The sequence below is a fragment of the Podarcis bocagei genome (genome assembly GCF_964188305.1).
Source record: "Podarcis bocagei genome assembly, chromosome: 15".
NCBI classification, from domain to species: Eukaryota; Metazoa; Chordata; class Lepidosauria; order Squamata; family Lacertidae; genus Podarcis; species Podarcis bocagei.
The window spans coordinates 1428594-1443683 of NC_138141.1; the positions used below are offsets into that span (position 1 = coordinate 1428594).

At 48.7% G+C, this 15090-nt stretch overlaps 1 protein-coding gene across 9 annotated transcripts in view; it reads left to right on the plus strand.

Moving 5' to 3' along the window:
- FGFR1 (fibroblast growth factor receptor 1) overlaps positions 1 to 15090 on the plus strand; it is a 109373-nt gene that overhangs the window by 42990 nt on the left and 51293 nt on the right. For 6 of the 9 annotated variants that reach the window (XM_081171388.1, XM_081171391.1, XM_081171387.1 and 3 more), the window contains exons 3-6: positions 911 to 1174; positions 4613 to 4696; positions 5423 to 5598; positions 14091 to 14214. In XM_081171388.1, the coding sequence (XP_081027514.1) occupies positions 911 to 1174; positions 4613 to 4696; positions 5423 to 5598; positions 14091 to 14214 (648 nt within the window). Of the gene's footprint in view, positions 1 to 910; positions 1175 to 4612; positions 4697 to 5422; positions 5599 to 14090; positions 14215 to 15090 lie in introns of those variants that run through there. The other 3 variants (XM_081171393.1, XM_081171395.1, XM_081171394.1) reach the window with 2 other exon arrangements.

The following is a 15090-nucleotide window of genomic DNA, read 5'->3' on the forward strand; positions in this document are numbered from 1 at the left end:
GTTCCAGCCAAACACCGGTGATTTCCTTGTTTGCCAGGTCCTATTTCTAGCAAAGAATAGATGCGACAGTAAAACTGTTCTTAGAGTGTATCGGTGCTGTTGTGACAAGGTTAACTATTTTTCCCTGGAAACAATTCCTTTCATGTGTCAGGCAAGAAAGCAAGAGTAGAACTCATCTCTCTGAAATCTACTTTTCAATGTGCATTTAATTGTTTTTATGGAGAAATATTTAAACATGCAATCCCTGCCTCCTCACCTGCAAATGAACCAATGTAGTTCAGAGACAGTTTTACAACATGCTGATCTGCATATGTCTACATTGCCCCACAATTGTGCAAGGAAACCAAGAGCACTGAGCAAACAGTGACTTAATGGGGAAGTTTATATCCAAGTGCGGTCCATGCAGTCGGTCAGGCTTTAAATCCTTTGCGTTGCTTTTAACCCCTGCTGCCTCTATGCCCTCCTTGCTCTGAAGGCTGTAGAGCAGCCAGCTTGCCAGCTGCTGAGCTTCAGGTAGGTGCCCCTCCTGCCAGAGTTGGGTTTCCCATCTCGTCCTGCCTTTTAGTCTTGGGCTGGGTCAGATCTAGACGTTTGCCCATTGTAGCACGATGCTTTGTGGCTGCAGTTCATTTCTGATAACAAGTTTTTAAAAACAGAGCACTGTGTAAATTGATGGCCCTGTGTCAGTAATAAAAATGGAAACCTCCTCCCCCAACCCTTGCTCCCTCCGCTCTTCCAAACGACCTGCATGCCAGCTGAGGGCTGTGTTTTACAACTGTAGGAGGGATGCCTTCTTCCCCAGTGTTTGCATGCTGCCAGAGTAATGCATCTGCGATAAACCACTCACACCTTGCTTCCCCCTTGTTTCCCCCCTCCCTCTCTGTCTCTTTGTCTCCTCTAACATTTCCAGTTCTGCCCAAAGCAAGCATTGAAGTGGAGTCTTATTCAGCTCACCCTGGTGACCTCCTCCAGTTGCGCTGCCGGCTACGGGATGATGTGCAGAGCATCAACTGGGTACGAGATGGGGTCCAGCTCTCGGAGAACAACCGGACGCGCATCACAGGGGAGGAGGTGGAGGTTAGGGACGCCGTGCCAGAGGACTCAGGGCTTTATGCCTGCATGACCAACAGCCCCTCTGGAAGCGAGACCACCTACTTCTCCGTGAACGTCTCAGGTTTGTAGCAGGCAACCGCAGGGATGAGGGGCAGCAAACTAGTGTAGGCATTGCTCAGGCCCTCCAAATGTTTCAGCACCCATCATCCCTGACCATTGGCCATGCAGGCTGGGGCTTACGGGAGTTGGAATCCAATAAAACCTGGAGGGCCACAGGTTCCCCACCTCTAGCACAGCAGATAGTATCCAGTCTGGCTGCAAGGAAACCCCATTCTGGATTCTTGGTCTTCAGCAAGTCTCACTGCTTCTCAGCTTAATCTGCCTCTTGCAGGGTTGTTTGGGGTGTTTCTCAATTCTTCACATGCAAAGTGCTTGAGTGCAAGTCACCTGCTCTGACTCAAGTCCTTCCTTGGATCTGATGTATGAGGGAGCTGTATGAGGAGTAGTTCCAAGGCGCATCTTTGATGGCATCTTTGCAGGCTTTTTTCCTTGCTGGTAGACCAGCAGGTGAAGACCAGGCCTTCCCCTCCTCTGATGGAGCTCAGACCTCCATCACCTTGTAGTTCCTGGAGAGGCGGCTTCCTCTTGCTCCTTTCTTGGCTGCTGGTCCCAGAGTGGTTGCAGGAGGCTTCCTTAGGTGCTGTTATAGTCCAGGTCTCCATGGAAATTTTCCAACTGGATTGACTGTCCACCAACAAAGCAAAGAACAGGGATGGAGTTGTTGTCCATTCAAAAGACAGCACAGCTATTAAGAGCAGGGCAAAAGTGTGCTCGCTCATGTCAAAGAAATTACTTACACCTAATAGATTCCCAGGATAGTCACAGTACAGTGAGCACACATCTAAGGCAGGAAGTGCTAATTGTGCTTCCAGGAGAGCGTTTCAGATTTTGTTCAGTTGTGCTTGAAGGTGCCACAGAGACTGGCAAACCCAGTTTGACCAGAAGCTATGGTGGAGCGGAAAGCATTGGACATGATGTGGTCATCATGGCTCTACAATGCCAACTGTATAAAACTCCATTTCTTGAGAATCTTGGTTTTTCTTTTATTTAGGCTCAAGTTTATAGTCCTTATGGCTACAAAGTGGGCAAATCCTGCCAAAAGCTCAGACAGCGGGGTGGGGTAATTGAATAAGAATTCCATTGGTTGTGAGTAAAGTTTCAGCTGTCTGCCTTGTTCTGTTCTTCTTCCCACAAATAATTCCTTGTGGAATGAGGGATTACACAGATTTGCTTGAGTTGTGTAGTGTGCCAGGATACCACATTTCACAATACAACTGTGGGTTGTATTCAACTAAGTCTGGCTCTGAGTAGATCTATTGAAGAGACTATGACAAGTTTAACTTCAGTGGATCTACTCTGATAGGACTAACACTGAGTCCCCCTCTGGCTGCAGATTGAAGGGTGGGGAAATCTCTTTGCTGACTCTCATGGCCATTGCAAGGTTCTATCTAGACAGGCAATTTATCAAAAGATAAAACTGTTCTTGGGCCACCCTGCTTCAAATTTCTGATAGCGGACTGGGGATGAGGAGAACCTTTCATTTCAGAACACCTTCCCATTTTTTAAAACAGATAGCAAAGGAGAACTCTAGACATCTCGTGACAAGCTATGGATTTTCCCCTCCCTCCCCCCGTAAGTACCATATTTTTCGCCCTATAGGACGCACTTTTTCCCCTCTAAAAATGAAGGGGAAATATGTGTGCATCCTATGGGGCGAATGCAGGCTTTCGCTGAAGCCTGGAGAGCGCACCGACCCCTCTCACTCTCCAGGCTTCAGGAAGCTATCCGCAAGCCTTGGGAGCCTGCGGGAGTTCCCGCCGGGCTCCCTAGGCTTGCGGATAGCAGCCTGCATCCTGAAGCCTGGGGCGCGCTGAGCAGCGAGCCCCGGGCTTTAGGCAGATATCCGCAAGCCTGGAGAGCCCGGCAGGAGTTCCTGCCGGGCTCCCTAGGCTTGTGGATAGCAGCCTGTTCTGGGGGCTGGGGTCGGGGGAAGCTCGGGCTTCCCCGCACCTGGGGGGGGGGGAAATAATTTTTTCCCTTTATTCCCCCCCCCAAAAAAAACTGTGCGCCCTATAGGGCGAAAAATACGGTAAATAAATCCAGAAGCATGTGATCTTCTGTCTCCAGTCTGAGATGGTATGACCCAGACTAATTCTTTCCTGTGCTGAGCTGTTTATCTCAAGCTGATAGGGTTGCTGATCAATACAGAGTGACAGACGAGATACTCCTGAACCACAAGTTACCCAACCACAAGATCCACAGACTTTGACTGGCTTTGGGAGTCGGCCAAAATGTCTGCTTGAGACTGGGTAGGGTGGAAGGCCAGGAGGCCAACAGTAGGGGGAGCCCATGACAGGCAGAGCCAACTCTTTCCAGTTGTGTCCCCCGTCCCCACTCCTCACCTGCTGAGTTTTCCAGGGCAGCCTACCAGCCACTGGCATCCCTACCACAAGGAGCCAGTCAGAGTTCCTAAAAGCAGAAAGAAGGGCTTATCCAAACATAACTTTCACCCGCTCCTTCCAGGCATAGCTTGCACTTTTAAGCTCCGTGTGAGAGCTTTTCCCATGAAAACCCTCTCTCTAGTACTCCATTGGAGCATACAGTAATCCACGGGAAATCCGAATGGACGTTTGCTCTGATTGAGTACTAAAAAGCTGTGCCTGGAAAGAGATGGGCAAAAGGTAAGTAAGTGTGGATGAAGTCAAAGCCCCCAAGGCCAGCAAGTTTGCCTGCAGGGGGTCATCTCAGAATGAAGAATGAAAAAAAGGGGCAAGCTGGGAAGTACGTTGGGGGCCCCAGTCCCACTCATGTATTCCTCAGTGGTGTCCTGGGGTTTTCTTTCTCCTCCCAAGTCCCACTTACTTTCATACCAAGCAGCCCAACAGATCCAGGTGCTCAGGACAGATTTCCCTATTAAAATTTCTGTCCTGCCATCTTGGTGCAAAAGCACCATTCAGGGCAACATACAACATTTAACCATGGGAATTCTACCAAAACAACATTTCACCAAGGAGTCAGGGGTCAGCAGTTAAAACCAAAACATAAAAACATTAGCCGTCATATTCAGAAAAGGCCTTCTGGAATAAAACTGTATTCAACAAGCAGAGCAAAATAGGGAGGGAGCCACGGACACTTCACAATCTGGGTGCAGCCACAGCAAAGGATCTCTCTCTCTCTCTCTTTCTACTCAAATGTTCTTTCACCCTAGATGAGATGCAGAGAAGAGTGGCCATGATCTTAGGGAGGGGCAAGAGGTACCTAAGGCAGGCAGGACTTTAAAAGTGATCACCAAAACTTTGAATTGGGTCTGGAAGCAAATAGGTAATGAGTGCAGTTGTATGATTGGTGTAACTAACACAATCCCAAAGGCAAGTGCCCACCATTATCCTTGTTAAGGAAGGTAATTGTGTGGGGCTCAGAGTCAGTTTCCCTTCTCCCGCATCATTGCAGGCTAGCATGCTGCCCACTCAAAAATGATTCCAGCCACTTCCTTTTCTAGATGCTCTTCCATCTGCTGAAGACGATGACGATGACGACGATTCTTCCTCGGAGGAGAAGGAGGCAGATAACTCCAGACCAAATCGTACGTGTGACATTAATCAGTTAATGTAACTTGTCAGTTACGAACACAGCCAGGATTTTTATTTTTCAAATTCTCTTGGTAGCAGTGATGCTTTTCCAGCTGGAATCTGTCCATTGGCAGTATTCTATGAAGCCTGTGATGCCTTTCTTTTTTTGCCCTTGAAGTGTCCTAAACCTACTTAGCAATGCTGCCATCTCCTGTGGGGGATCAGTTAGCAGGAAGTACTTATTCTCCCTTGGTGGTGGGGAGTGTGGCTCTTGCAACCCCTTCCAGCCTCTGGGCCACCCTCTCATGCCCAAGGGCCAGCAGGTTCCTAATGCCTACCGGTAGGCTAGGTAGGAAACAGGCACCCAGAGTGCTGGCAAAGACCTCGTCTTCTCCCTCAGCAGTAAATTGTCCCTTCTGAGAGTAGAGCAACAGAAGTGGGACAGGATTAATTCCACAGTGGCACCTGATTTTGGGGACCAGGAAAGCTGGGCAAGTGTCCCATTTTCAACATCTAGAAGTTGCGTCCCTTGAGCAGCTGTCCTGGGGGTGCAGGGAGCCAGAACCCAGCAGCCAGCAGGGTTCCTAATTCAATTGTGCTACTTTCTAGTTACGAGACGTGTTCTTCCTGGTGCCATGAGCTTTCCCCCCTTCACGATGTGCTAAATATTGATAAGCCCCAACTTACTCGCATATCTGTCTCTCTGTCTGTTTTTTTGGGGTGGGGGTGGTCTCCTGTAGAAGCCATTCCGCCTTACTGGACGTACCCTGAGAAGATGGAGAAGAAGCTTCATGCTGTTCCCGCTGCCAAGACCGTGAAGTTTAGGTGCCCCTCAAGTGGGACACCCACCCCTTCGCTGCATTGGCTGAAGAATGGCAGGGAATTCAAGCCTGACCATCGTATAGGTGGATATAAGGTAGGATCCCTGCTTGTCTGGAGATCAGAGGCAGATCTGAGAATATAGAAAGGGGCAATTCCTGCTCCTGTGCAGAGACTTTAAACTCTGTTGTGCTGTTTGCTATTCTGGTCTGTTTTTTCTTCATTGTCTACCCCTCTAAATTAAAACCAATTTGCCATGCTTGTGTTCAAAATATGGTATTTCTTTGAAGTGTCCACCAAAGGTGCTTTTGTTGCTGAAGAGACAAACTGTTTTTGTTAAGTTGAAATGGGTTGCCTCTTCAGCATGTGGTGGAAACTTAAAAAGAGACAAACATTTTTTTCAGTATTTGCATTTGTTACTCTCATTATAACCTCAGAGCCCATCTGATAATATATCAGAGCCTACTAATGGCTCCCTGGACCACCATTTAAGCTCTAGTTTTCTCTTATTGTTTACTGTAATATTAGGGCGCTACTAACCATTGAGATCATAATTCTATGCTTTTGAGTGGATTTTTTAGAGTCTTTCCAGGGAGAGCAGACCACCGATGGGCACCCCTTGTTTTCGGGGCGCATCTCAGATGCCACGAGTCCAGTAGGCCCAGAGTTACCGGGCCACCAAGAGACAATATCGTTCCACATCACAAGGTTAGCCACCTATCCCGCAGTACTGGGAATGACATGGCTATCCCGACACGATTCTGTGATCTCATGGGGGCAGAGATCCATAACTTTTGCGTCGGCCTGTTGCCACCTACACTGTCAAGGGGCTAGAGTACCAGATTCGGTGGAGATCTTAGGCCCCTCACGGGGGAAGAAGGACAATTGCCCCCACCATACAAGGCTTACAGAGATGTGTTTTGTGAGAAGGAAGCGGACAGACTACCCCCCCCCCAGGCCTTACGACTGCAAAATCGACTTGTTGCTGGGGGCTCAGCTACCCAACAGCCGGCTGTACTCCATGTCAGAGGGGGAGTTGGCAGCATTAAATGAATTTCTGGAGAAGAATTTGTCATGCGGCTTCATCCGTCCATCCAAAGCCCCAGAGGGTGCCCCTGTGCTCTTCGTGAAGTAATGTAACACCTCAGAGTTGAGGCCTTGCAATGACTACAGGCTTCTGAACAAGGTACCAGTACCCAATTGCTATCCCCTGCCATGCATCGGGGACCTGCTGGAGAGGTTGAGATTGGCAAAGATCTTCACTAAGCTCGACTTGAGGGGGGGCTTACTACTTGATACGGGTGACAGCGAGAGATGAGTAGAAGACCACCTTTTGTGCAAGATACAGCAGTTTTGAGTACTTAGTCATGCCATTTGGATTACAATTGGGAACTGCGACGTTCCAGGCGTTCATCAATCATGTGTTGGGTCTGGTGGACTCTACAGTGTTGTATTATCTAGATGATCTTTTGATTTACTCAGACACCCCTGAAGAGCATGTAAAACATGTGAAAGAGGTGCTGCAGTGGCTCAGATAAAATGGTTGTATGCCAAGTTAGAAAAGTGTCAGTTCCATGTGACAGAGGTGGAGTTCTTGGGCTACCACATCACCCCCGAGGAAGTACACATGGATCCCGCCAAGGTGCAGGCAGTGGTGATGTGGCAGGAACCCAGAACCAAGAAAGACTTGCAACAATTCCTGGGGTTTGCGAACTACTACCGTAATTTCATACCAAGATAATCAGGGCTGACGGCTCCTCTCATGGACTGCTTAAGAGGTAAGAGACCCTGCCAGTGGACGAAAGAGGCACAGAGGGCGTTTGAGAGCCTCAAGGCCATGTTTGCCTCAGAAGAGTACCTAGTGCATCCCGACCCACACTGACATATGGTAGTAGAGACTGACACATCTGACAGGGCATTGGGGGCAGTGCTACTGCAAGAGGATGAGAATGGGGCCATGAGACTCTGTGCCTTCCACTTGCGCAAGCTGATGCCATCAGAGCAGAACTACACCATATGAGAGAGGGAATTGCTTGCTATCTGGCATGCTCTGGAAACGTGGCGACATTTCCTAGAAGGGGCGCAACATCAGGTTATAGTGCGCACCAACCAATGGAATCTTGAACACTGGCAGACGGCGGGACACCTTAACCTGAGGCAGATCAGGTGGGCGCAGTTCTTCACCAGATTCAGCTTTAGAGTGCAGTATGTGTTGGGTCCTCAGAACCAAAGAGCAGACCCTCTTTCCCGGAAGCCAGAATATCAGGGAGAGGAGGCTGCCCCGGTGCAGAGGCACATTCTCAAGCTGGAACAGATACAGTTAGCAGCGGTTTCAGTAGCCAAGATGCCCGACTTCCTGAAACACCCTGCCGAGGATGAGTTTGCAAGGAGGAATATGGAGGCAATACAGAGGAGAGACACAGTGGTAGAAGGTTTTGCTGAAAGAGGGGGATTGCTGTATAAGTGAAAAGCGCTGTATGTCCCAGAGGTCCTGAGACAGTGTCCTGAGACAGTGTCACAACTCCATGGCGGGGCATTTTGGACAGTACAAAACCTTGTTCCAAGTGACAAGACAGTTTTGGTGGCCTAAGGTAAAGGAAGAAACAAAGGGTTGTGTAAAGGCGTGTGAGACTTGTCAGTGGGTCAAGAAGCCCCGCGAAGCGCTTGCAGGACTACTCCAACCGCTCCCTACACCTCAAGGACCATGGGAGGCAATAGCTATGGACTTTATCACTGACCTACCTGAGTCGCATAAGCAGACAGTGATATGGGTGGTGGTGGAGCTGTTCTCTAAAATGGCGCATTTTGTGCCCTATAAGAAGTTACCCTCGGCACAGAAGACTGCACATCTCTTCGTGGAACATGTGTTTAAGCTGCATGGGCTGCCCTTGAAGGTCATCTCAGATAGAGGAGCACGGTTTACCTCCCAGTTTTGAAGGGAACTAATGTAGCTGCTGAAGGTGGAAGTTTGCCTCACGTCCGCTAGACACCCCAGACAAATGGAGAGTCAGAAAGGACGAGCGCAACCTTGCAACCGTACCTGTGATGTTACATGAGTTATCAACAGAACGATTGGGTCAACAAGTTGGCCCTAGTGGAGTTTGCATACAACAACACAGTACACCCGTCTACCCAACAAACTCCCTTTTTTGCCTGCCTGGGACAACACCCACGTGCCTTACTGGTGCAGGATGGTGGCATGTCATTGTCAGACACAGATCATTTTGCAGAAGAGCTGGTATCTATGTACAGCTTACTACAAGAGCAGTTGGAGCAATCTAAGGACACATATAAGAGGGAGACAGATAAGGTGTTGTTGTCTGCAAAAGACTTGCCTAACAAGGGGAGGTGCCGGAAATTGGACCTTCAGAAGGTGGGACCATTTGAAGTAGTGGAGCAAATTAACCCAGTGTCGTTCAGGCTTCAGTTACCAATCTCCATGAAGATACACCCTGTATTTCATAGGTCCTTGTTGTCTCCTGTGATTCCTGCACACCCATACCAAGCACCTAAGGAGGCGCCCCCACCACCAATAATGATAGAAGGTGAACCAGAATACAAAGTGTTGCAGGTACTGGACTCTCGCTGGAGGGGAAGGAGATTGCAGTATTTAGTGTCTTGGAAAGGTTATGGGAATGAAGAAAATTCTTGGGAGGATTCTGGAAACGTGCACACCGCTAGGTTACAGGCAGAATTTCACTGCTGGTACCCCAACAAACCCAAACCAAGAGGGTGGAGGGAGGAGGAGGAGGGGGTGGAAGAAGAAGAGAGCGAGGCAGAGTGGGGCTCGGAACAGAGGGAAACTCAAGAAGAAGGGGAAGTGGAAGAGAGTGAGGAGGACTGATGGGAAGGCCTAGACAGCGACCCTCGGAGGAAGGAGGAACAAGAGGAGAAGGAGGAGGAGAATCTTAAGGGAGGGGATGGTGTCATGAACACATCTGCCCCAAGTAGAGAAACAACAAGAGTTAGGAAGCAGCCAGACATCTGGGAGCAGTCCCCCTCCCTCTGACACAGAATTAAATGTAGATAAGGTGTTAGCAGAGAGTGGGAAGGTGAGAAGTCAGCTCGCTCAAGAAGCACAGGCAGCTTCAGAAAGCAGGAGGGGTAGCGTTTCCTCAGTGGAAGAGGAGGCAATTAATCCCCTGAGCCCAAAGAGTAGACGTATGGGACAGGTATTAGACAGGAAACAAACCCAGAAACGTAAGGGTCATAGGTTCAGGATATTCTGCAGAACCAGGAAGCACTGCTCAGAAGGGTCAACTGACTCGTAAGGCACGGACGCTCAGTTAGACGTCCGAGACTAATTGTATTACAATAAATCTTCAAGCTAATTACAACTTGCGTGCTGTGTTATCAAGACAGCAGCCTGGGTTCCTGACAGAGAGTCCACAACCTTCCGAGAGAGTTCATTCCACTGTCAGAAATGTTCTTCCTGATGTTGAGCCTGAATCTCCTTTCTTGCAACTTGAAACCATTGGCTTGGGTCCTCCCCTCTGGAGCAGGAGAAAACAAGCCTGCTCCATCTTCCATGGGACAGCTCTTGAGACCTTTGAAGATGGTCACCACACGTCCCCCAAGCCTCCTCCCATCCATGCCAAACACATCCTTCCCCCAGCTGCTTCCCACAAGGCACAGTCTCCAGACATGCAACCATCCTGGCTGCCCTCCTCCACACAAGTTCCAGTGCACTAGCAGCCTTCATTTACCTTAATTTAGTGGAAAACAGCAGACGGTGTTACAATGGCACTAATTGTTCTCTAAAGCAGGAGAAGGCACTGCAGTTCCTAGGGCCACAGGATGGCAGGCTTTGGGGGGGGGGGCTCCCAAATGCAGTCAGTTGCCTACGGATATGATCTGACTCCCTTCTCCCATGGATGATGGGAGCTATAGTCCCATAACATTGGAGGGAATGACGTTGGCTACCCATGGGTTAGAGTGTTGGGCTTGGGAGACCCGGGTTCAAATAAGAAAACTCACTGGGTGGCCTTGGGCCATTCACTGTCTCTTAACAGGGTTCTTGTGAGGATCAAATGGAGAAAGGGAAAACCATATATGTCTCCTTGAGGTCCTTACAGGATATAATATAACCGGATATTAGCATACTAGTAGTGATGACGGTATATTGGCATTATATAAAATTCAGAGCGGGAGTGTCCTCGGGGAGATGCATGCTCCCCCGGGGCCCAGGTGCCTTTCTTAAGCAGCCCCCAGTGAGGGAGGTGCCAACCCACCACCACCAAGCAGACGCCACAGGTGTGGGATGTCATGGTGCACGTGTAGAGGCAAGACCAGCTGCCTTCAGGTGCCTCACCTGCAGCAAAGTCTGTCTCTACAGCCACAGCAGGTGCTGTAAGTCTCTGACAGTTTGACTTGACTTCTGAAGGCACTCTCTTGCATCGTCTCCAAAGACATGGAAGCCAACAACAACAATTAGCTCACTGACTGAAAAGCAGGTGATTGATCAAGACAAAAAGCTTCGAAATTGGTTGATGGTCCTTTTTTCCCTCCTTCCTGGAGCTTCTTATGCCACATCACAGATTACGTCCCCAAATCATGTGCCTGTTGCAGCTGGGGAAATATCTTCAGCATGTCTTGCAAATAGGGCCTGCCTCCAGCTAGATGTGGTCTCATCATCTCTGAACCTCTCCAAAGCCAGGCGGAGGCGTTTGGCTGGAAGTGCGACAATGCAGAAGTCATTCTGGCGCTTGCTGCCGGGCGCTGCTGCCTCCAGTTAGAACAACTTGTTTCCATCTGGAGTGACTCACAAGCAGAGCGTGGCCTCTGCACCTCCCACTGTTGGCACAGCCAGGGACCCTCAGCTACAAATAAAACTCCTTTAGCAGCAGCCACTGACGCAGACAAGAACCATCCTGTTCTACTTTCCCCCTTTTTAATCTTCACGTCTGGTCAAAGAGCTGTGCCTGAAGAATCAGTAGTGGCTTTAATGAATCAGATGGTCCCTGTCATTTTTTTCCTGGGCTGAACCTGATCAAGCAACAGCTCCCGGGCACTTCCTGAAAGTAATGGCTTTTTTCCAGAAATAGTCATTGCTGCAGCTTCCTTAGTTTTAATCTGCCTGCCCATGTTGCAACTTTGCCTTTGTTCTCTTTGCTGCCTTTGCCAGCTAATGTTGGTAGCAGCTGAAAGGGGAGTTGTGATGCAGAGACGTTGGCTACCTGGCCGTGAATCTGGCTTCATACTCCTAGCACATTCCAGCCTGGAGGACCAGTTGCCAAAGACTGGCCAGAAGCGTTTTGAGTTGAACCTTGGATTGGGGACCTTTTTCATCCCAAGGGCCGCGTTCCCCTCTGGGCAGCCTTCCGAGGGCCAGAGGCAAAAGTGGGTGGAGCAAAGGATATACATTTACACTGAGACACAAGGAAGAGGCATTATGCAGTCCAGGGACACATTCCAGCCAGCAAATGCATGGGGGGGGGGAGGCAGGATTAGCATTGCGCTTCCCCCAATGGCAGCCAGATGCACCACACATCCCATAAGCAGGTTGGAGGCCAGGTGCTCTTTTATGTGGTTTGTCTCTGCTCCCTCAGCAAAGGTAGGCTGCCCAAAGACCCGGAGAAAGACAAGTGTCCATCACTGGATAGTTAGCCAGGTTTGCTGCAGGTTCAGAGGCTGTCTGAAGTGGTGGAGTTCTAAAGTTACAGAAAGCATGAAAACCTATGACTTCCATACAGTGCTTGGGGGGAAAATACCTAAAAGACAACTTGTAATATAGCAGAACCTCCGCTGTCAAACATAACCCATTCTGGAAGACTGATCGATTTCCAAAACGTTCGACAACTGAGGCACAATTGCCCGTCGGCAATTACAATGGAGAAACGCACCTCAGAAGCCATTCAACTTCCAAGGCACATTTGAAAATGGAAGCATTCACTTCCAGGTTTACAGCGTTCGGGTTCTGACTCATTCGGGTTCTGAGATGCTTGGAAACCGAGGTTCCACTGTATATTCAGCCTGTGCCATGCAATCCTTTGCATGTTTATTCAGTATTAAGTCTCGCTGTGTTTAGTGATTTTGCTGTTGGACAACAACACTGAAAGGTTGAGAGTGGACTTTGTTTTTTTACTGAGCACTTAGGAAAAATACCAACCGTATGCTTTTCCTCAAGCTCAGCTGAATATCATAGAACTGAAGCATCTAGAACATGCAGGCATTGAGCCAGACTTAGATTGGCTGAAGCCTTGCAGTTATGCTGATTTGGATGGAAATGTCTCTATAGTACAAAGATGTGTAACTATGGTAAAAGGAACCAATGTTTGATGCCTTCAAGCACCAAATTCCCCTTAGCAGCCCTTTTAGAGATTCTTAGATATCTTCACAACAGCCATGTGAGGTAGACTAGGATGAGACTTGCTGACTGGACCACGGGAAGAAGTGGGCAAAAACAAAAGGTTAACTGTTTTAATGTTTGTTTTTAGATTTTTTTTTTCCAGCTTAGCTCATGGTGTCTTTACAGTGGTGCCTCGCAAGACGAAAATAATCCGTTCCGCGAGTCTCTTCATCTAGCGGTTTTTTTCGTCTTGCGAAGCAACCCTATTAGCGGCTTAGCGCTATTAGCGGTTTAGCGGCTATTAAAGGCTTAGCGGCTTAGCGGCTAAAAGGCTATTAGCGGCTTAGAAAAAGGGGGGAGCGAAAAAAATCGCAAGACTCGCAAGACGTTTTCGTCTTGCGAAGCAAGCCCATAGGGAAATTCGTCTTGCGAAGCGCATCAAAAAACGGAAAACCCTTTCGTCTAGCGGGTTTTTCGTCTTGCGAGGCATTCGTCTTGCGGGGCACCACTGTAATTGTTTTGACCTATTGGTCTGTTTTTAAATTTTTGCTGTTTACTAGCTGTTTCATAGGCCATCTTGTGAGGGTTTGCAAGGCACAGCATATAAAGTGGGTCGCTAAAACTGACTCCTGCCATGGCCCCTTGCCCCACCCTCCATTGTTGTATGATCTCTGGAAGAGAAGACAGAGCTTTCTCTTTGCTGCTGTTTTGATCCATAGCGATCTTTTTGTGAGTGACTTTCCTCCTTTGTCCCTTGCCTTTAACCCCCCCAAAAAAAAACCAGAACTCCCCCCCCCAAACGGGGCTTTCCTCCTCCCTAAAAAAGCTCTACAACTTTGAGCTGAACCCCCCAAAAAGGGGGTAGATCGCTGCCAGTTTTTATTTCTGAAAGTAGATCGTAGTCTCTTGAGAGTTGGCCACCCCTGAATACACCACCCTGGCTAGACTTGGGCACAGTGAAATCTTCTTTGTGTGGGAGAGCAGCTGGAGGAATTCCAAGACTGGTTCTTGTACTGGCCAACAAAACTTGTCCCACTTGTCCATCATCCCAGTTTCCAGATGTAGCTAGCTCTGTTGTCAGCCCAGCAGCTGGCAGCAATTACTCTCTATAGCAAGGGGGGGGGACATGACTTCGAACAGCAATTATGTGCAGCCTAGAACATGCAGCACAGGAGCAGGCAAGACCTTTGGCCCTGCTCCTGAGATGAAAAGGCCCAAGGGGACAGAGCCATTGCTCCCTCCGGCTCAGCCGTCAATCAGCAGGTAACCTTCCTGATCAGCCTTTGTCTGTTTCCCCACAGGTCCGTCATGCCACCTGGAGCATCATCATGGACTCGGTTGTGCCATCAGATAAAGGCAACTACACCTGCATTGTGGAGAACAAGTACGGAACCCTAAACCATACCTACCAGCTTGACGTTGTTGGTAAGGAGACCTGGACAAAGGAAGGGAAATGGGAGGCTGGAAGGAGTGTGGAAACGGAGGGGTTAGTTATAAATTGCTTTCCTAGAGAGTTTATCTCTCTTCAGAAGTCAGAGTGCAGTAACACAGTAATGATGCCACATTGGTCAGAGCCTCAATGGAGACAAATTTGGAGGGAGGGAAAAATATCTCTTTACAAAGAGGCATTACAAGGAAGCAACATTTGATGCCTGTAATGCAAGCACAAAGTCCTTCTTGCAGCCATTTTATCTCTCCTCTGGAGCTTCACATAAGCCATATGAAGTAGTTTTGGTTAAGTTTTGGTGACTGGCCCAAGGCAGGAAGCGAGCAAAACCATGATGAGTTACATGAGTTTAAAATGTGAAACTGGACGTCTTCAGGGTACTTTTTTCTAATCAAGGTTGTCTTTTGGTTTGCTGTAGAAAATCAGGAGTGGAATATAGTCATCCAAGCCTGCTTTATTTCCGGTGTCTCATCACTTCTTTGCCTGTGCTATGTTACAAATTATGCGGCTACAGATGTTATTTTTAATACATATCAGGTTGCCCGGATGTTCTGATGCTTTTGTTTTTTTACAGCATGGAGAGTTGGAATGGTGGGGTGGAGAGAAACGTTCCTTGTGTGCTTCATCATTGGGGTGGGGGTTGTGTTATCCAGTCTCTCGGTGTACAGCTTTCCCCCCAGGAAAATGCAGCAGCAGGACCAGGGGGGCAGGGTTGAGTTGCCTCCACTTCCTTTGCTCCTAAGATTGTGTAGGCAGGAATTCTCTGCAAGTAGCCGGATGTATGTGGCTCAGTGTCAGGAGGGGATAGGAGACAGTGGTTGGGTGAATTTTGTTTTTTGGCTCTGAATTGTCTC